The following is a 22,015-nucleotide window of genomic DNA, read 5'->3' on the forward strand; positions in this document are numbered from 1 at the left end:
TGAGGCTGAGAAATAATTTGAAGTTTGTGAAGGGCTTGAATGCCATCCCAAGCAGTCTGCATTTATTCTATAAGACACTGTTCCTGAAACACACAGCACAGCACACTTGCACTGAGAGGATGTTATTGTATCTAGGGCGAGCTTCGTGAGATTAAATCCACGTTTTGTGTAGACTTTGAATGTGCTAGCATGCATTGTGATTCTGTAAGAGGGGGCTTTGTGCATTGTTTTTCTCAAACAATATAGCTTGTTAATAGATTACGCAACAAATGTGAAAATCGTTCCATATTGGCACTTTTAGGTGAGTTGACTATAATATTCTTTGTACATTCAAGACTCCAGGGGGTCATCACCTTGACTCTGATGTATCCAGCACACAGCAGGGCTCAGTACACAAACATCCCTCAGTTTTCTCACTTACAAAGTGGGAACACAGTAATATAATTTTTAAAGAATCGAGGAGTTGGAGAAAGGTGATCACAGAATATTTTGTGACCAAGACCTTCTTTAAAAAATTCAAATCAGGCTCAGCATCTGTAGCACAGTGGTTACAGGGTCAGCCACATACACCAAAGATGGTGGGGACCCAGGACCCAGGCCAGCTAAGCAACAATGACAACTGCAACAAAAATATAGCCAGGCGTTGTGGTGGGTGCCTGTAGTCCCAGCTACTTGGGAGGCTAAGGCAAGAGAATCACTTAACAAGAGTTTGAGGTTGCTGTGAGCTGTCACACTACAGCACTCTACCAAGGGTGACATAGTGAGACTCTGTCTCAAAATAAATTCAAATCAGATTGAAACAGACATACAAATAAAATTTATATAAAAGTTGTAAAAAAACATGTAAGTGATTACTACGGAATTATTGTCTAGCTGTCTAATCTTTGCTTAACCTCTCTCTAAAGCTGATTTATAAAGGAGATAATCACACTTTCCTTGACAAGCTCATAGAATCTGCTGAGCATAGTGACCGGGAGCCAGTGAGGGAGAGTATGTGGTGTTGTGGTTAGGAATGCAGGCTGGGGACTAGACCTGGGTTTGAGTCGTAGTTCTACTCTCTTTAATTTTTTTGCCTCAGTTTTCCTCATCTGCAAGATGGGAACACTAAGTTTACTTATTTAAGAGGACCGTGGTGAGGATTACAAATAAAATAGTAAATGCTGGGTATTAAGAAAAGTTTGTGGCTATTATTATTAGTCTGTCAAATTTCCTCTCTCACCTTTCTTTTCTTTCTTTTTTTTTTTTTTGGACAGCATCTCACTCTTGCCTAGGCTAGAGTGTTGCAGCCTCAGCCTAGCTCCCAGCAACCTCAAACTCCTGGGCTCAAGTGATGATCTTACCTCCATCTCCTGAGTAGCTGGGACTATAGGTGCCCACCACACCTGGCTAATTTTTCTATTTTTAGTAGAGATGGGGGACCTGCTTTCGCTCAGGCTAGTCTCAAGCTGCTGAGCTCAAGAGAGCTTCCCACTTTAGCCTCCCAGAATTCTACTATTGTAGGCGTAAGCCACTGCACCTGGTCTTTCTGATTTTCTATGTATAGCAAAGGAAAGTTAAGGCCTGCACTATTTGTTCTTCCTGGACAGCAGCTGCTCAGCTAGTCCCACTTGGTTGGTCCCAATTTACTCCTTCCCCCCCAAACCGGGTGTTCACAGCCCATTTTTAGGAAGTACCCTCCCCCACCAAGTTCAACTATTGAGTTAAAAATTTCTGTTCTCCCCTAAACCCATATGTCTTTATTTATGTCAAAAAACATACCAGTGCTTATTCTCTCTGCAGCCGTCAATGTACAAGTATACTCATGTTCCTGGTTGATTTATATTTGGATCATTTTCTCACCTCTGAATTTTTGCCCATCCAGTTAATAGTCAGTTACAAGGCAGAGGAATTCTTGGCAGGTCAAAGAATTTGGAAGGAAACAGAATTGCAAACCAGAAACAAGAATTAAAACTATTCTGCATGAGGGTGTGTGAGGAGGAAGGAGGATCAACCTATGAGATATACCAAGATACCTGTGTAGTTTGTTAGTTATTGCGATATACTAGTGGGATTTCATCACTATACTGGCAACTGAAAAAATAATACCCTTTTATTTTGAGACAGAGTCTTATTCTGTCAGCCTGGGTGGATGGCCACAGCATCATAGCTCATGGCAACCTCAAATTCTTGGGCTCATGAGATCCTCTTGCCTCAACCTTCCTAGTAGCTGCGACTACAGGTGCTGCCACAATGCCCAGCTAGTATTTCTATTTTTAGTAGAGATGTGGTCTCCCTTTTGCTCAAGCTGGTCTTGAACTCCTGAGCTCAGGCAGTCCACTCACCTTGACCTCCCACAGTGCTAGGATTACAGGTGTGTGCCACCATGCCCAGCTAAAAAATAATACCTTAAATAGGCCACCTGCACAGTTCCCACTGTCACATTATTTTGATTGCATCTTTGTCCGTGTTCATGCACCTTCCCCCCAAATCATTTGACTGTATCCACGGAGTTCCCAAAATAGGCCAGTGAGGACAGAGAAGCCACCAAAGGTTTCTAAGGACTCTGCTAATCCCCTAAACCCTCCCCTCCACATAGTGGGACTCTGCTGATTCCAGTAAGTAAAGAAGGAATCAGAAAGACCCTGATATATTCTTAATAATGAAGTCAGTTTTCTCCTTATTTAACTTCCTAAAGTCTATAGTCAAGCAATTAGGGCTTGATTGGTTCACAGATAGACTGTCTGCATCTGTAGTCATTTATGACTCATATTTCCAGTTAAGCACAGCCCTAAGTACGAACAAGCTTTTTAAATGATCCAACTTCCATTAGTTTGGCTCTTCAATGGCTTTTTTTGTTTTTAATCCAAAGGCAGGAGTTATATAGTGCCTTTTACTTGAATATCCCAAAGAGAGGTTACTGGCTGCCAAGTTAAATATCTGTATACAAAAGAGTATTTGGATGCATAGATTCTTGTGTTCAGCAGATGAAGAGCAGAAGACGGCTACTATTAGCCATGTTCTATCTGTAGCCCTGTCAAGATTATATAAAACCATTTCTCTCCCAAGGACTGTTCTGGAGAACTCTCTTATACAAAGTGGTGTGCTTGTGAATGGAAGGTTGCCCACAGAGGGTGGCTCAAAACTGTTCTGGAACTGTAATAAACTGAATGACACCGTGTCACGACCTCTTATGCGCTACGCTTAAGAGATGGCTTCAGGATTAAAGATTCTCATAACAGGCTTCAGAGAGAAGAAAAGTCCTTTCATCATAAAAAGGCCATTAACGGCCTTTTCTAAGGGTTGCTGGACGTCTTTTGCTCTGAGCACCTTCTCTTCCTACCAAGAAAATCACTTCCACTCGTGGTTTAATGTAATTTGGGAAATGGAAGGCACTAAATTAATTTTTAATTACGACACTCCCCCCTTCTATGCCATTTCCATTGTTCCTCTAATGCAAGATGTGCACATGAGTACGAATATCTATCATTTCCACCAGACGACATTACCCACTAAAGTGGTGATGACACCATCTTATTTTGAAGCCCAAAGAGTTATACATAAACATCAACGATTTTCAGATACCCTTTAAAAATAATCCTTTTAAGTTTCTTTGAAAGTAGCATCGTTGTTTTAAGTTACAGCACAATCATCAAAGCACAAATCCCTAAGAACAAGTGAAATTCATTACCATTTTAGTTTAGTTTTAGTGGACAAATAAAACAAGATTTGGATCTCTATCTGGGATGACAGTAGCCCGTAAAATTAAAAGACTTTAATCAAATGTCAAATGTCTAATCATTAAGGAGCCACCTGAGACCATACTCCTTCCTGGGTCAACTTATTTTGGCTTCTCTTATGTCTAGTCCTGTCATAATTTAATTTTATGTCTTGATCCATGACACAGCCTTAAATAGACCCAGGGTTAAATCTAAATAGATAAAGATACAAATTTCTCGATACAGGGACAGAAATTCAACCTTTCATTAATAGAAGTTAATTCTGCCTATAATTCCTAACACAACAAATAAAATGCGGCTGCCTTCAATACAATAAATACCTACATACTATTTGTTAAAAGTCCATCACAAATCCTACTCAAATTATGCCTCTACCCAAGCTAGATATCCTGCACCTTAATTTAGGTGTCCTCAGAGCTAAAAACAGAACAGTGTTTCAACTAGGTTCGTTAGAAAGGCATCATTCTTGATGAAAACTCTTTAGTCAAAAAGTAAAAAAAAAAAAGAAAGAATACTCATTACTCAATCTCAATCTTTTCCTAACAGGACATTCATGCTTTAAATAAGGTTGAAGAAATACCAGTTGGGGACTTAACAACCTCTAGTATCCATGTATTCCATTTCCTACCAGCTAACAGTGCCTTTAAAACGTGGGCAACACTGAAAACCTTATCACTGTATTTCAACTTATCTTGAAGCAAGTTTGCTTATAATTTAGAAAACTCCTTATAACTTTTCTTGGTTCTCTCTCCTGAACTCACTTTTCTGAAAGGCTTTAAGTAGAAGATCTCAGTAACAAAATGACTCATCACTGATTCTCCCTCTCTCTCGATGTATATGTGGGTCATTGAGCAAGTTTTGAGATACACAAAGATCAAGAAAGAGAAAATCTGCATGGACAGAAACAAATGAAGCCCTCCCAGCACCAGTGACAAGCTGAGCCAAGTTGAAACTTGCATGGGTGAATCAGAAAGGATAGTTGACTGTGTTTCTTGGAAGCAAAATAATGGACCATAACACAGTCCGTCTCAAAACTTTTGTAGTGACTCACGTCTGTGCCATACTTGTTATCCTGCACACAGATCTAAATTATAACCTGAGAATCAGAAATGACCCCCTTATTCTATAAAAATACTGTTTTGAAGGCGTATTTAACAGAAGAATCTTTTAAAAACCAGTATATAATAACAGACATATACACTTATAAGAATTTCATCTTTCAGGGAGTAAAAAAAAAAAATTTAAGTGCTACTGAAGTATATTTCCTATTGCTTCTTCAGATCTTTCATATTAACCTTTAAGCACAGATACCCTTTGTCAACCATTTTCAGTGCCAGGCACTGTGCTTACTAAAAAATTAAAAAAAGAGATGATCCATTAATCTATGGTCTCTCCACACCACCAAATAAATGGATTAAAATATAATAAAATAGAGTGCAATTTCAGGGAACCACATCAAACTTAGCGAAAAGAATGCGGTCCGTCTTTGGGGAGGAGCTGTTTAAAATGATACAATCAATTGCAATTTTCCTTTTTTTCAGCAATGATACACCAGTTGCCATGATCATTCCCAGAACTCAGAATATGAAGCTCTGAAACATTCTCCTTAAGCAAACCACAGAGCTCGCCTTCTCGAAACACGTGGTAGTAGCGCATAAAGGCTCTGGAACCCCAAATATCGGCCTGTTTTTGTTCGACAGAAATCGTGTCATCTGGGTTGGAATCTGTGGAAGCAACCTGAGAAAGTCTTCTCAGTATTCTACCAGCACAAGGGTTCTTGCCTTCAATGTTATCTGGATCTACGCCATCCTCAGTGGTATTCCTGCCATCCAGAACATGCCTCCCTCCATTTTTCTGAATTTCTCCTAGAAGGTCTCCATCTAAATGTTTCCAAGTGCCCGGTGCTCTCAGCCACTCTGAATGTTTTCCAGAAGATTCCACAAACACATCCTCATCCGAGTTCTGCTCCTTCGTTGAAAATGCTTCTTGGTGATCCAAGTCTCCGCTGGAATGGCGTGAGGGCTGGATTGTGATGGTGCGACTGGACCACACCTCTGTGTTTCTCAAGGGTCTCGCTCTTTCGATTTGCTTCCTCAGAGCTGATTCATCCAAAGACCTTGAGAAAAACCAGGAGCGGAAAGATTTTCCTAATGTGCGATAGAATCCGTATTCTTCCTCGCCTCCCTTAGAAATATTTGCAAAACAGGTTCTGGCCATAACGGGTCCATAGTCCACGCTGTGGGACCGTTTTGAATCACACCGCTCTTTAAAACAAACAGAACAGCTGCACTCAGAGCAAGAAGGGTGGTAGGGATGGCTCCTTTCTGGATGTCCACACTGCTTCTTCCTCCCAAGCTGGCTGGCTTCTGAGAAGGGCTGGGCACAGAAGGCTCTGTTCCACGGCACAAGCACATCCTGCTTCTCAAAGTGCCGGTTCTTTTGTTCCATGGCCCAGACGTAAATCATCAGCTGACCTCCGGGAACTAACACTCTGGCCATTTCTTTGATTGCTCTGATTCTTCTTTGTTTTGTAGAAAAATGGTGTATGACTAAAATAGAAGAAACTAGATCTCAGTGTGTACAGACACAAACACATACATGGCTAGACTAGTGTTTCCCATATACCAATGATGAAATTCTGACACATAGTAAGACCTTATTTCTTATGTGCCAGGGTGGATGGTGGAATAGCAAAGGCCTGGTTTTAGGTCTTAGGTCTCTAAAACCCGCCCTTTGCTATTTTTGCCTTTGGCTCCTCTAGTTATTAAACAGCTGATCTTAGACAAGTTATTTAACTTCTATAGACTTTTAAGTTTCGTCATCCACAATAAGAAGCCCAGAATACATAAATCCATGCGGTCTCTTTCAGTTCCAAAATCCCATGAATTTTGTTAACCAGAAGGACGGCCGGTGTGAATTACTAAAATCTGAAAGCAGTACTAACTGTTTGGTTTTGTGAGACAGAAAGTCTTTACATTTACCCACTCGTTAATGAATAAGTGATAATTTATTTCCGATGACTTGCAATACTGTGTTTTCACCCAGGAAATAGCAGGATCTTCTACATTATGTTTTCAATTTATATTTAATATGTAATAAGTAACTATCTTCCAGCCAAATGTTTTTAAGAAAAAATAAGGTTAACAAGTGAGCATTTTTGCATTACATGTCTAAGTATGAGACATACATCTATGTACTATTAAGAAACATTGCAAAAGAAATACACTGAGATGTAACGATATATTTATCTGAAAAATCAGCACCCAGAAACTCTGCTGAATTTTTAAAAGATTAAAAAATGTTTCCATGTGTTTAAAAATCATAATCACAACTTAGAGGAAAAACCTTTTCTTGCTGAAAGCCTGGATAATAATAGGTAAGTTGAATTCCATTATCGGATTCCAGAATCAGACAGTTAAGTTATGCAAGATCACCTTTAAAGTCTTGGTGCATCTTGATAATATATTGGTATTTAACTTTTCAAATCTGTATGTTTCTTCTCTCTTAACTCTAAACACTCAGAATGTATAGATGTAGCATACAGCGGAGTCTTTCAACATCAGTTGTATTGCCATTTGGGGCTAGATAATTGTTTACTGTGAGAGGCCACCCAGGAGACGAGATGACATTAGCACACATACACACACCCAGACCTGACAATCCAAGTGACATTGCCAAGTGTCCCCTGGGGCAAAGGAGAACCAGCAACATAGGCCCCTGTTGAGAACCATCGGCATAAACCATATTGTTGATTGATACTATTTTAATATGCTGCCGAATTTTCCTAGAACTTTTGTCAGATTATTCTAAGAGCAAGTAGAAAGGGCGTTTCTTTTTCTGATCTGTCAGTAAAACATACTAAATGTATAACTAGGGTGATGCTTATCTCACACATTATTATTAAGAGACATGGACAAGCAAAAAAAAAATAAAATTTTTCTTGTATTTCTTCTTACAAAGAAAAGAAGTGCTAACTTACACAATTTTAATAGGGAAGTAAATATGTGTGGACATTAGCGAGGATATTGAAATTTCTCATGATACCTGTCATATTAATTTATTATTATAGATCATAAAAACACATCTGTTTTTCCCCTTAAGGAAGTATTTTTAATTAGAAAATGGTAATCATCAAGTGTGTTCCATTTTCTCTGAGAGCAACTGGTGGGATGTGAACCAAAACCAAGATTTAACCAGGTACACATGAAGCATTTCCAAAGGCTGGAAAGCTGGTCTACATCTGTGGTTCGTGGCACAGTCTGGATGTAGGCGAACCCTGATACTAATGTAATCAAAAGCAAAGCAAAGCGTATACACACTTCTCTGACCTCGCTCCAATCTCCAATTCTCTTAGGTAGAATACCCAAACCAAAACCTTTTTTCTACCAAAGATTCAAAGCATTGTATCCTGTTGCTTAGTTCAACTGAGAAACTCTCCCTGTTATGGAATGAATATTTGTGTCCCGAGATTCAAGAATCAAAGCCCTAAACTCCCCAATGTGATAGTATTAGGAGGTGGGGCCTTTGGAAGGTTTAGATGAGGTCATAAGGGTGGGGCCTCCATAGTGGGATTAGTGGCCTTACAAGAAGAGACTAGAAAGTTTGCTCTCTCCCTCTCTCTCTCTTTCCCCCACCTGCCCCCATCCCTTGCCAACACTGTTCATGTGAAGACACAGCAAGAAGTCAGCCATCCACAAGCCAGGAAGTGGGCTCCTACCAGCACCTGACCCTGCTGGTACCATGATTTCAGCCAGCCATTTGTCAGAACTGTGAGAAATACAATGAGTCATTTAAGGCAACTGGTCTATGATATTTTGCTATAGCAGTCCAAGCATACTAAGACAATCCTCTTAATACTGACGACCAAAATGGACCTAGTGGTTTCAACTAATTTCATAGAGGAGGTTTCCATGGCAACCATCTCTTACCAATTTTAACTACTTCCAAGGTTATGGCATCCAGACCTGTGTCCTCTCACTGTGCAAAGATACAATCCCCATCTAATGTTGAATAAATTGATTTCTCCTCTATTTCAGGAGAAGGCAAACAGTCTCATTCTGGTTTTTTTGTCATGAATAGCAGTCAGTTTTATGTGAGATCAACTTGCTTTGACAAAGCTTGTTATATTCAAATAGATTCTGTTTTTTTAAGTGTATCAATGTAAGTAATTTGCTTTGCAAAAGATTCCTTCACTGCAAAAGAACTTGTCATAAGATTCCCTTAAATATCAAGTTTCCTAACATATTTCAACAGAGCTAACGTACCAGGTGTCAGGAATACATGCATTGGGGGAAATGAGCTATACTGGTGTCTATTTCAGAAATGGATTTTTTTCCTTTTTTTTTTTTTGGCATGTGTGTTTTCTGGGCATACTTGTTGGGAGAATATGAGGACCACATTCCCTAGGCTCATGAACAATCTCTGGCAGTGAGACAGCAGAATGACATTTATAAAAACAATGTGATCTGGGACCAGGTGGGACCCATATTCTCTAGGACCTGGAGTCCCACTGAGGGACAGATTGGTCTAGGAGTCATTCAGTGTGTTAGTCCTAGAATTCTCTATTAATAAAGGGCACTATTTTGGCCTGAAAAAGGTAATAGGAATCCCAAAAGTCTACTTTGCTTTGGAAGAATCTGTCTTCATTTTAATGCAATGAAGCACTATTTTCAGTAAGATTCCTTTCATGCTTTCTTACTCATATGTAAGAGAAATTGAAGGGAATCATCAAAAAGAATTCAATAACAGTTTTAATTTGAAGGTTTGCATAGTTGAAACAATCAGACGTACCATAAGAGCCATTTGAGATTAGTCAAATTACTCAAGTAGTTGAAATATTTTTTAAAATGAGATAAAATGAATCACATACACAGAATAGATGCTGAGTCACAAGAGTGGCCTCAACTATGCAAATTATTTTCATGGAAAGGGTGAATTCGTGATCCAGCTGCCTTACCTCCTATGGAGATGATGGCATCGAAGCCCTGATCCCTAAAAGGGAGATTAAGGTTGTCACATACCATGACTTCACATCCTCTCTCCCGGGCAATTTCTACCAGGGGCTCACAGTAGTCACAGCCCAGGATATGCACCTGGCTGTTCACTTTAAGATACTTTCCAGTCCCACAACCTGTAAGAGAAAAACCTGTGTTACATGGTACCCTTCATGGAACCCTTCAAGGAAATTGGAAAATAAGCTGTTTATCTTATAACAAGGAATAGAAAGCAATTTATGTTGACTCATCAAGACAGACTACAACAAGAGTACTTTAGAGAGTGTTCACATATGTTCCTACGGAACGGAAGTGGGAAAAGGACTATTTAATGAGGAAATGTCCCCATGGGGGTTAGTATACCAGCACAACCACGACATGTTAGCTGGCCCATGGCAGGAATGATACGAGGTCAGACAATCAAGTTCACTCAGCCTAGAAAAAGTGCTGCCTACTTCATGGATGGTAGAACTCCCCTTCAGAAGCTATGAACTGACACCAATGCCTAGGCTACCCCCTAAAGCAATTTGAGAACTCTTTTTCTGGAATTCCCATCAGAGTTGTCATCATAATGAGGCCTGACAATTAAGTTTGCGAACTCAGTCTAGAAAAAGCTCTTTGAAGGGTGGACTAGGCACTGGCATTGGTGCACAGCTTCCCAAGGGGAGTTCTTCAAAGGTGACAGTAGTGATATTCAGCAATGGCGTATGTAGCAGTTTTTCTAGAATAAGTTCACAAATGTAACTGTCTGACTGTGTAGTTCTACATCCCTGGGACACTGTGCAGGCACTTCACCTTCACATACCTATACATCCTTATGTATATGTAGATGTAAGTTATGGCATTTTTTCTCCTGTGTCTTTCCAAAGACTCTCATCACCTGCTGACTGTGTAAAACAAACTACTGTCCACAACTTTTCAATGGTTATAAAACTAATTTATATAAGAAAACATGGTTTTTTAATGTCATGACAACAAAGAAAAGCAAGCTTTGATGGGCAGTGCCTGTGGCTCAAAGGAGTAGGGCACCAGCCCCATATGCCAGAGGTGGTGGGTTCAAACCCAGCCCTGGGGCCAAAAAAAAAAAAAAGAAAAAGAAAAGCAAGCTTTGAGACCAAAAGAAAAAAAAAAAAAAAGAAAGAAAGAAAAAGAAAGAAAACATGCTTTTCAATTTTTTTAAAATTTGAAGTTGAATGAAAAAATAATTTTAAAAATGAGTTTATCTAATCTGTTGTCAGTGCTAGGTTTGAAATGATCTCTCTAAACTCAGCTCATGACTGTGACAAAGAACTATTTTTCTCTTAAATGGACAATTTTTGACATTTATTTTCCAGTGGTGGAGACCCAAACAATTCACGATTTTCCCAGCTCCAAAGACTTAGATCTTTCAGACCTTACTGATATTATGAAGAACAAAATAGTTAACATGAATGAATAAATCTATCTTGAAACAAAGTTTTCTATAATCAAGTATACAGTATGATATTCTATCACCGATATATAATCTAATTCCTTTTCAGAAATATTTTAAAAAGTAATTAGGTCTGTACCTATTGACATTCCTTACCAATTTTTCTGCATAAAAAACCTACCACTATTCAAAGATGATTAGTTTTCTACTTCTGGAAATATATGACGCCCTTAAATCTTCCTTAATACGTGCTATTCAAAATTATGAGACAAAGCAAAATTAAAGTTCATTGATGCCAGCTGAGACTGAGGAGAGAATATGAATAAAAAATAAGATTTCCAATGTTATTATCTGAATATAAATGACTGGAGTCTTAGACACATTTCTGAGCTCATAACCACTGTCCCTAATAATGCTTATGAGAAAAAGTATTCATTATGTGAGGGCAGTCATGGGGAAAATATAATTCACAAAGTATTTCAAAACTGAAATCCTCTGTATTTTTCAAAGATGGTCCTCCCAAGAAATAGAATCTCGGAAATATGTGTGCTTTTTTTATTGGTTGAAAGGGGTACATTAGGAGAGATGAAAGGGAATATTACTTTGAAGATACTAATAAAAAAAGATTCATTGACCATCAGAGCTAAAGAGGAAGTGTTCAGAGAGCACTTGGTAATAAAGAGGAAACTGAGGTCTTTTCAGTTTAAACAGTTCCTGCAGCCTACTCTTTTTATTTTCTAGTCACTTCTAATGACATTCATTTTTAAGGGCAGTAATGGAACTCCCAAGTATGACACAATGATCCATTTTCTAAATGCAAACGCTGAGATGCCAGAAGATTATTTAATGCTAAGAAGGAAACCAAGAATATTGACAAGTCTAGTCTGCCCGTTACCTTCAATGGAAATTGGATATTAACAATGCCGTAACAAGCTTGGGTACCTAATAGCCGGGCTCCTATACAAAAGCTCATTAAGCCGTCGCTTGCACAGTGATACAGTGAGAGAACCAGTGAGCCCTGACATTGCCCTTGATTACACATTCTGCTCCACACCACAACTAAAAGAAGAAAACACACAGTTGCCTCAGTTCAACACTGTTCGGTCTACGATGGGCAGATACTTGCTCAAAGGTATCCAAATTAATCTGAATGTTCTTTCTGAAGTTTGCACAAACAGCGACATTTTTTAAAATTAGAAGTTCTTTGATAAAACCTTATTGGAAGATTTTCCTATGAGAACGTAAGAAGAATATTTCTCTCTCTTTTTTTTTTCTGAGACAGAGTCTTACTTATTAACCTTCCGTAGAGTGCTGTACCATCACAGCTCACAGCAACCTCCAACTCCTTGGGGTTAGGTGATTCTCTTGCCTCAGCCTCCTGAGCAGCTGGGACTACAGGCACCTGCCACAATGCTGGCTTTCCTTTTTTTGCAGTTTGGCTGGGGCAGGGTTTGAACCCACCACCCTCAGTATACGGAGCCGGCGCCCTACCCACTGAGCCACAGGCACTGCCCTATTTTTCTCATTTTATATCCACTTCTTGAGGCCAGAAATGAAGCAGTGTGTTTTATCGTTCAGGCATGGTGCCACGTGTTCTAAATTTTTATTGCCTCAGTGGAGGAATGATAGAGAATGATTTAACCAATTAAATCCGACCATGGAGACAGAGGACAAATACACTGAGTGCTAAGAGGGCCAGGGGAACCTTAATTTTGAAAAGCAAATTTTTAGTATGTTCACAAATTTGAAATGTTTAGTATGGTTAAGAGAGTCATCTCTGATGTCAGGTAAAAAGGGAATCTTGCTCAAAAAGAATTCAGCTCTGGTCTTTCCTCTACTTTCTAAATTGATTCAAGCAAAGATTTCAAACCACAGAATGGCCTTTATGTCCCATCTAAAGGACTGAAGTTGCCTGAGCCCATTTCAGGAAAGGGTAACATGGTAAGTGCACAGGTCACGGCATTTCCTGACAGTACTCTGTCATTTTTGATGTCTTCAAATCACTGAAGTTCTTACTCCATCCAAGATCCTTTATCACCCACCACCCCAGCAAATCAGCTTAATTGGGGCATGGAGTTATATGGTTAACAGAATTTCAGTTAACTAAAAGTTTCACCACTAGTGAAATTTCCCAGAGAAATCCTACCTGGGCAGCGGAAACCTGATTACCTCTGGATTTTTTTTTTCACTTATGTGATGTTTTATAGTCATTAATTGTAAGTTGCTGATCTAATAGCCAATCAGATGAACCTGCAAAATAAACAGTGGAGGATTCTAGCTAAGTAGAAAACCTAGAAATAAAACATGTTTCCTTTTCGGGAGGCGCCTGTGGCTCAAGGAGTAGGGTGCCAGCCCCATATACCAGAGGTGGCAGGTTCAAACCCAGCCTCGGCCAAACTGAAAAAAAAAAAAAAGTTTCCTTTTGGAGGAAATCAGGTCATCACACTGTCTTTTCTTTTCGTTCCTTTGAACCTTTTTCTGCCCTTTTCACTTATTTCTTCTTTGATTTCAATTTCATTGACAAACACATCTTTCATCTTAGAATCAAAATATGACCATTTGTTGAATAATAAAAAATGTAAACTGCACAAAATTTAAAAGATGCAAATTGGCAACAAGCTGTTTACTACAGATGTAAGTGTTGATCTGCACAGAGGTATTTAAAGAATATTATTTGTTCCGCAATTTGAAGTAGCAAAATGCAACAGATGGCCTATATGAGGTCAGACAATTAACTTCGCAAACTTATCGTAGAAAAAGTGCCACATACCTCATTGCTGAGTATCAGTATGATCACCAGATGGCCAAAGGGAGTACTCTGAAAGTGAGATAGTGATACTCAGCAATGAAGTATGAAGAACTTTTTCTAAGGTGAGTGCAAGAGCTTAGGGGTCTGACCTTGCATTCTCTGTTAATATGGCAAGATTGGGATATAATGCTAGGCGGATTAAACCTAAGCATCCCTATAAACACAAATACTGAACAATCTTCACAGTATATTAAAAGTAACAAAAGCTAAATAGGTAATTGTTGTTAAAGCATGAAACCATTTGTGTAATCAAAAAAGGGGAATCCACCCACAGGCACAAATATGCTCCTATTTACATCAGGTAGCTTGAGATGATCACACAAGAAGCTTAGAGCACTGGTTGCCTCTAGCGTGGGTTGCTTGGTGCCAGGAGACTGGGAAGAGAGGACATTGTGCAGTATCATCTTTTTGTACCTTTGTTACTGAACCATGTGAGTAGATTACATATCAGTATTTTCATGCAATTTGTGTTCTGTTCCTTTTTTGAATCATTTGTTCATGGATCCTTCTACCATTTTTCTTTTGGATTGATGGTATTTTTCTTTTCTTAAAAGTTTTTTCTTTTGAACTTATTCCCCCCCACGTAACTGAAGCTTTGAAGCCTTTAGTCAATGTCTTCTCCGGGGAGAGGAAGTTGCTAACTTGACTCCGTGTATTCTGCTATGCAGCCAATACACCAGGTGCTGGCAGGCCCGGGACACAATTTCAGCTTTCTTGTTAGAACCCAAATAAAAAAATGAATCTGGAAAGGAAAGGAGGGTGAAACACATCTCATGCCATGTGGCACACCACTGGGTTACCTATGTCGGCGATGAGGCTGCCTGGCTTCTGTCCCTGGAGGAACTGGCGGACTCGAGGCCAAGCTTTGCTCTGCAGGTCGCTGAAGTAGGGAGCGGTGCTCTCATACACGTGGTGGACGTGCTGCTTCTCCAGCTGGGCAGCTTCATGCTCCATCCTGGGGAAACAGGACCAACCCAGGGGACGCAGGTCAGCGCATGTCCCCAAGACATATGAAGGAGGACCCAGATTTCCCAAACTTGGAGACATACACCTGTGACAGTTGTGCTGTTCTTACACTTTCAAACAAGCTGCAGAGAACAAAACCTTCACTGTAATCTCATCGGAGTCACGAAAAAGACCAGCAGATGCTTGCTTTTTTACCTAATTTTCAGGAAAACAACGGGTTTGGGGATGAGCTAATCATTGTAGGTTACTGTGCAAAGTCATTTCTTAATTTTGGAAGCAGAGTCAGAATTCGTACCAAATGGTTCACTTTGGATAAGACTCTGCTCATTTGAATCTGCCAAATGTTTAATATGGCAAGATTAGGATATATTGAGATTATGCTCATTTTAGCATCAGATATTCTACCTGACACTAAATAGATTTTACAATTTTATAATAGTAGCTCACCAAAACCCTATTAATTCTACTTTTTTCTTTCTTTCTTTTTTTTTTTTTGCAGTTTTTGGCCAGGGCTGGGTTCGAACCTGCCACCTCCGGCATAGGGGCCAGCAACCTACTCCTTTGAGCCACAGGTGCTGCCCTTAGTAGTACATTTTTAATGTCTTTGGATTCCAACCATTTCTCTATAACATGACTGCTTTTATTTTAGTAAAGGTGTTCATATCTTGCCTGAATTATTTCAACACCCTGCAACCAGTTTTTCTGGCCATTCAATGCTTTTCCCAACTTCAATTATAACTACTTTTTAGAATATATGTCTGATGGATGGTGTTGCTTCTTATCTTAGACTTCTCCAAGGGCATTTCATGGTGTATTTGATCAAGTTCAATTGGCATAGGAAGGTGCAAAAGGCCCTTTGTGATGTGGCCCCAGTGTCAACTGGTCTCATAATACTCAATGAGCCACAGTTTCTCAGAACTGACACAGTCTCTGTCATCAGGGGCCTGAACAGACTCTGTGCTTTCCCTGGCTGACTTACAGTCATTCTTGGCCAGGGAATCACCTCCTCCAGGAAGCCCTCCCTGCCTCTATGCAGCTAGGGCAATAGGACAGAAAGGAGAAAGTCACCAGAGCAGCTCCTGGAGGCACCTGCTGTTTCAGGCTTAATTCTTTAATTATTCTATCTTGGCACATGACTGAACAGTGTCTCAGGGAAGTGCTCAGGGGCTCAGATGGGAGCTTTTACCATCCAATATGAAGGTATTTTTAATCATGTAAGAGACCATTTGCTCCTACTGGTACCTATCAGCTCAGCCCTGCCCTGTCCTCCTCTGTGTCCCATGCACACCTCTGCTTGACAGCATGAAGTTCTGTAACTGTGTTTAGATATTTGTCACTTGCACTGGCTGGAAGACTCTAGGGGTCTGTGGTACCCAAGTTACACACCAGAGACTGGTACTGTGGCCTGTGAGGCTGCACAGTGGAGAGTGGGGCCACCGAGTGAAGCTTCATCTGTGTTTACAGCCGCTCCCCACTGCTCACATCACCACCTGTGCTTTGCCTCGGGTTAGATCAGTGCTGGCATTTGATTCCTATGGGAGCGCAAACCCTACTTAAAACAGAGCAAAACGTTATCTTATTGAATGTTGAATCCCCAGCACTTAGGACACACCAAACGTTTAACAAATGATCAAACATAACCAGAATGGACTCTGACTCTTGAGTCAAGGGGAATGCTGGCTTTGGTTAGCATAACGAGTGACTGTTTCCACCCAAGGCTGTGTGGGATTGAAGGGCTCGATCCCTAAAAGCTTACAGATGGCGGCAATGTAACTAGAGAGAAGAGACTCTCCTCCCATCCCCAGCCCCTCCCTGGGAATTAGGAAGCCCCTGAATCAGATGGTGTCTCTGAGGACATCTCCCTGCACAGAACCTTCTTCCTCTTTTGGATTTAAGAAATACCTTGTGGAGAGATACTTTTAGACTATAAGAAATATTCTGTTTCGTATGTGCTCACCCACAAGTTTTAGCATCCACTGATGATTCTCCCTTCAAACAATTATTACTACAGGTATCACTAAATGACGGTGTTCTAATGCCACCATTCCTTCCACTGCAAGAAAGAGCTGTTCAGGATTTACTCTTAAAATGCAATAGGGTGTCTTTAATCAGAATGGCCCTGCCACAGCCCCTGCAGGAAAAAAAAAAAAGAAAGAGAAAAAGAAAATCCCAGCAAACTCCTAACAGAGTAAGAATCTCATTTGTGACGTCTGACCAAACTTCCACCCAAACTGAAACAGCTTATATTGCACCTTCAACTGGAATTTACCAAGTAAACATATGGCTATAACTTCCCACGCTAGAAGAAAAACTGAAACAGTCAGTGCTTTTTCTTTTATCAAAATCCCAGTAGATTTCAGTCTATTTAGATTCCCTCCTCCTCAAGGAATCAATTTGGGCATTATGATTCTGAGAACATTGGAACACATAAATTTTACTTTATTGAACTTGCAAATGTGAAGTGGCGACTGACAGGTTTTGCCAATCTGCAGTTGGAGAGTGGCTCCGATTTCAAGCCCAGCATTCGTAGGGTCTGAACATCACCCCTTGGAGAACTTTCGCTAAGTTCTTCCTCAAATTACCTGGCCTCTGCCATACACAAGTAACCTTACAGATAGCTATTTTTAAATGTGTAAGCAATATGAATCAGTTTTGTTTTTCTGGTATTTTGCAGTTACCTTTAAAGGCTATGAAATACAAAGCTGCTGTGAAAATTGATCGGTAGAATTGGGGCTGTCCAACACGACATTTTAAAAACTCCATGCTGGATTCGCCACAAACCAGTGTAGAATGGAGTTCATCTGCTCTCGTGAAAGATGCCATTTTTAGTTGCGGGAGCAGGCAAGTAACTCATCAGTGTGACGAACGAAAGTCATCTTGTCTACCTTAGGTTCCTGAGCATATTAGGCATTGAACAGCTTTGCCCAATAATTCGAAGTGAAAACAAGGATGTATTATATCAGCAACAGCATCCAAATAGGACAACTCTAATGATCTATGAGGATTACTGATCTCGATAAACGGGTGGGAACAGAAATTGTGAAAGCAGCAGTCCCCAACCTTTTCAGCACCAGGGACTGATTTCATGGAAGACAGTTATTCCATGGACCACAGTGGAGAAGGATTAGATTCTCCTAAGAAGTGTGCAACCTAGATCCCTCCCATAAGCAGTTTTGAACCTTCCCAATAGGGTTTGTTCCTATTTGAACCTAATGCCGCCCTGATCTGACAGCCCAGCTGGTGATGTGAACCAAGGGGAGCAGCTGTAAACACAGACGACGCTTTGCTCTGCTTGGCCGGCTCCACATTTCCTGTTCCATGTATCAAAACTACAGTCACTGGAACTCTCAGCTTCACCCCAAGGCATTGACTCACTTCATCCCCATGGCCCTGGTACATATTCGTTTGTTCAGTGTTTTGCTGAAGCCAATGGGTTGTTTTCTCTCATGTGCAACACCCTCCTGCAAAAATCTTACCTGAGATTCAAAGCCTATCACAGCTTCTTCCTCCTGCATGAAGGCTTTATGGCTAACTACAGATAAAAGTAAACTCCCAATATTTCTGTACATTGCAAATTTACTATCCATCACTGTGAAGGCATTTCGTCTGATACCATCTTGAACTCTCAACTCCGTATATATTCCTAACTGGTTATTAATTCTTGGAAGGCAGGAACTGAAATAATTTGATCTTCTCTAGAAAAGATCAAATATACATGTATAATATATACATATATAAATATATGTATTTATATATTAAATATAAACATATATAACAAATACATATACAAATACATGTATTTATATATTATATACTTGAAAAGATCAAATATATATATTTGTATATATATTTGTGTATTTATGTGTATATCTTTTAATTATTAATTTATAGAGAGGAGAGGTCTCAAATTCCCGAGCTCAAAGGATCCTCCTGCCTCGGTCTCCTAAACTGTTAGGATTACAGGTGCAAGCCACTAAGTCCAGCCTATATATATACATTATGTGTGTATATATATGAAAAAAATTATTTACATATATGTGTGTGTGTAAGGTCACTTGCAGAGAGATGACCTTTTACCTGTGCATATGTACACAGGTACATATTTCTTTAGCTCTCCCAAGTGTTGGGTCAAAAATCCTAAATCCACCACTGCGTGGCCAGTAGGCACCTGCAGAAAATAAAGACTAAGCTTTCCAAGTTCTGTTTTGTGTTTCACGATTTCCTGCCACAGCAGAGGTTGGTTTATTTTATAGACACACCCTAGGCATACAAGAGTCACTTTTTTGTAACTAAAAATAAATAGAAATATTGTAAGTTGTTCTCCTGTCATAAATACTGTGTTTTATAGAAGACACAGCATAACATTCTGCCTTACATTTCAAAGCATTCTTAAACTGTTTTCTAAAATGAAGATACAAGTTGGTCAGAACTGTTAAAAGGTTTTGACTATATTATAAAAAAGACCTCATTATAAAATATATAGCTTTTTGAAAACCTTTTGATACATGACACCTCAAACTTAATATCTACATATTAATCTATAGGACAAATTATATTTAAAAAATTTATACATAAAAACTATCATTTAGAAATGTTTAAGTCCTAGAAAAGTATTTTTCTTTCTAAAAAATACGAAATGTATTCCCATAATTTTTATTTACAGCTGTCTTCAAATACGTTTTTCTATCTAGTACAAAAATAAACCCTAACTTACTTTATGTCACATCAGAAATTTATAATTATAGGAATTGGAACTAATTCGGTTTGCCAAATATGCACCCAGGAAACCCTCCTTTTATGTGAGTGGTGGTGACAGCTGAAAGCTACTAACCTGAGTCATCCTGAGATCACAGGGAAATTACCTCTTGTCTTTGTGGATCGTGGCAGCCTCCACCCCCAGAGAGTGACAGTTGTTTCTCATAAATTTCTCAGTGTGTAACGTAAATGAAAACTTGTAGACATGAAATCAAATATCCAGGTCCTTCACATGATGAACCACTTGTGTGCGTCTCCGAAAGGAACACAGGCCCTGTTAGGAAGAAGACAAATACTAAATGTCACTTCACATAATAAAAAAGGATTGCCCCAGCTACAGCCCGGGTTGACCTCTTGGCCCGTGCCTGCATTACCCGAAGAGGTAGGAATTCCAAAGAACCCTGAATATGTGGAGTGTGCCAGAATGGCAACAGCAGTTTATAAATCAATTCCTAAGCTTTCTGCGAAACAGGACAGTACTTTCTCCCCAAATTAAATCGAATGATTGCATCTCGTTCCTGGAAAAACTGCAAGCATTGGAAAGTCCACTCTGAATCCAGGGGCTTAAATATATACTAACTGTGTAAGACAGTGTTACCAAATTTTTTTTTTTTAGAAACAAAACCACAGGGCTTTGTTACTCCCATCACAAAGAGCAGGCCTTCACAGGATGGGAGAGCAAGCTGTCAGTGGGGAAGAGGGCCCTATTTGCCAGCAATAAGTGGGTTCCGCAGGACCCCAATGACTGAGTCCCCATGCAGGAACATCTTGGAGATAGAGCAGTCTTTGTGGACTGGCTTGGACTTCTTCTTACCCTTGCCACTTTTGGAGATCTCAGTCCACATCTCCTTCACGTTCTACAGCACCATGTTGCAGTGTCTATCAAAGGCCTTAACCCAGGCCAGGAGTTTCTTGTTATTGCGGCAATTAATAAGCACCGGGGTGTTGTTCTTGACTGACTGTGTGAGCACAGAGTAGACTCGTGTTAAATTCTTCTTCCTCCAGCTTCTGTAGCTACCCTGGGGTCATCTCACTCTTGGGCTTGCTGAGGAGGCTCATGGTGGTTGGCTGTGCTCTCAAGTCACTTCCTTCCAATGTTACTAAATGGTATGGAATCTTTCCGGGACAACTGGACTTCTCAATATTTGCTCATATTATCAGCTCTTTCCTCGTTGCTCTGACAAGCGGCCCCAGTTAATCTTCATTGCTCACATTATTTTTTTTTCATTTCCCAGAATGAGTTTGTCCTGAAACCCATTAAAATGCTCTCAGTTCCTAAATAAATAAAATAATGCACCTTGTATACCAAAAGGCACTTTGTAATACAGAAATCTTGGGGTACGGAGTGAGCTTCTGAGTGATACCTGGCATGAGAGGAGAGGCCCACCCTAAAATACCTGGGGCTCTAATCATTTATCCGCAGATGGGGTGACTGGACCTCAACCTAAGTCACAGATTGCAACTGGTGATTCTCAGGATGGCAGGGCGAGGGGCTTATGGCTTCTCCCAACACCCCCCTGACTTCCTCCCCAGCCTTGGTCCCTATTTAAGAGTCACTGATCTGGAGGAGTCTTGTACTTCGGCAAACCCCTCTCTGGTCTTCAGAATTTGCATCTCCATTTTAACCCCAGTCATCTGTTGGTTATATGTAGGTAGATCATCTACGTCACCGGGAGCCACAGAAGCTGATGTCTTTCGAAGGATTTTGGATGAACTGCCAGTCACAGCGGGTCATCTTTCCTCTGCAGCCTCAGAGCTGCATAAAGGACATGATGTTCGTTGACTGATTCCCTGTGTCAGGTCCGAAGCTGACGGCCTTCCACTTGGATTTACCCTTCCAGGTCTGCCCAGTCAGTTTACTGCCATCAGCCAACTGGGCTGTCTGTACGCCTTTCCTTCAGGCACTAGTGCCAAAGGTGCTTGTGCCCCTGGTGCTAAAGGCAGAGTCTTCAATGCCAAGGAGAATAGCCAATGAGAAGAAGTACAGATGGTTCCGAGGACATATGTGAGCTGCTTGGGCTTTTCTGTATCTAAATCACACTCCTTAAACACCTACACATATAACTGACTTCCTTTAATTTTCCTAAATTAGGATCCCAATTTGTTTCTGTCTAAAATGTGTGAATCATATCATCTTCTCCAAGAGGCTGCTGGGCCAAGATAGAAGAGCGTAGTCTCTGTCTAGAAAGAGTCGAATTCTGATTGCATCCTCTTATTCGCTCAGCTCTGAGCGAATTTCTCTTTACCCCTGAGAGAAACACATGTCTCCTCTTTTCAAACAAATGGGAAGCTGTATTCTTAGGCAAAAGTTTAAATCCAACTTCAAACCTTTTCTCAAATGAGTATAATGCTTCAAACCTTCTCT

The 22,015-nt window shown here is 40.1% G+C and overlaps 1 protein-coding gene and 1 pseudogene across 4 annotated transcripts in view; both read right to left on the reverse strand.

The window, feature by feature from the left end:
• Window positions 1-4,720: 4,720 nt before the first annotated feature.
• TRMT9B (tRNA methyltransferase 9B (putative)) overlaps window positions 4,721-22,015 on the reverse strand; it is a 47,265-nt gene continuing 29,970 nt past the window's right edge. The window contains exons 3-6 of one of the 4 annotated variants that reach the window (XM_023517790.1): window positions 19,727-19,924; window positions 14,730-14,884; window positions 9,673-9,846; window positions 4,721-6,265 (exon numbers count right to left, since the gene is read on the reverse strand). In XM_023517790.1, the coding sequence (XP_023373558.1) occupies window positions 5,232-6,265; window positions 9,673-9,846; window positions 14,730-14,883 (1,362 nt within the window). In that variant the 5' untranslated portion in view covers window position 14,884; window positions 19,727-19,924 and the 3' untranslated portion in view covers window positions 4,721-5,231. Of the gene's footprint in view, window positions 6,266-9,672; window positions 9,847-14,729; window positions 15,376-19,726; window positions 19,925-22,015 lie in introns of those variants that run through there. The other 3 variants (XM_003797677.3, XM_023517789.1, XM_023517791.1) reach the window with 3 other exon arrangements.
• LOC100966283 lies at window positions 20,320-20,834 on the reverse strand (annotated as a pseudogene).

Source organism: Otolemur garnettii, unplaced genomic scaffold, assembly GCF_000181295.1.
Source record: "Otolemur garnettii isolate 467f Iridium unplaced genomic scaffold, OtoGar3 scaffold00121, whole genome shotgun sequence".
NCBI classification, from domain to species: Eukaryota; Metazoa; Chordata; class Mammalia; order Primates; family Galagidae; genus Otolemur; species Otolemur garnettii.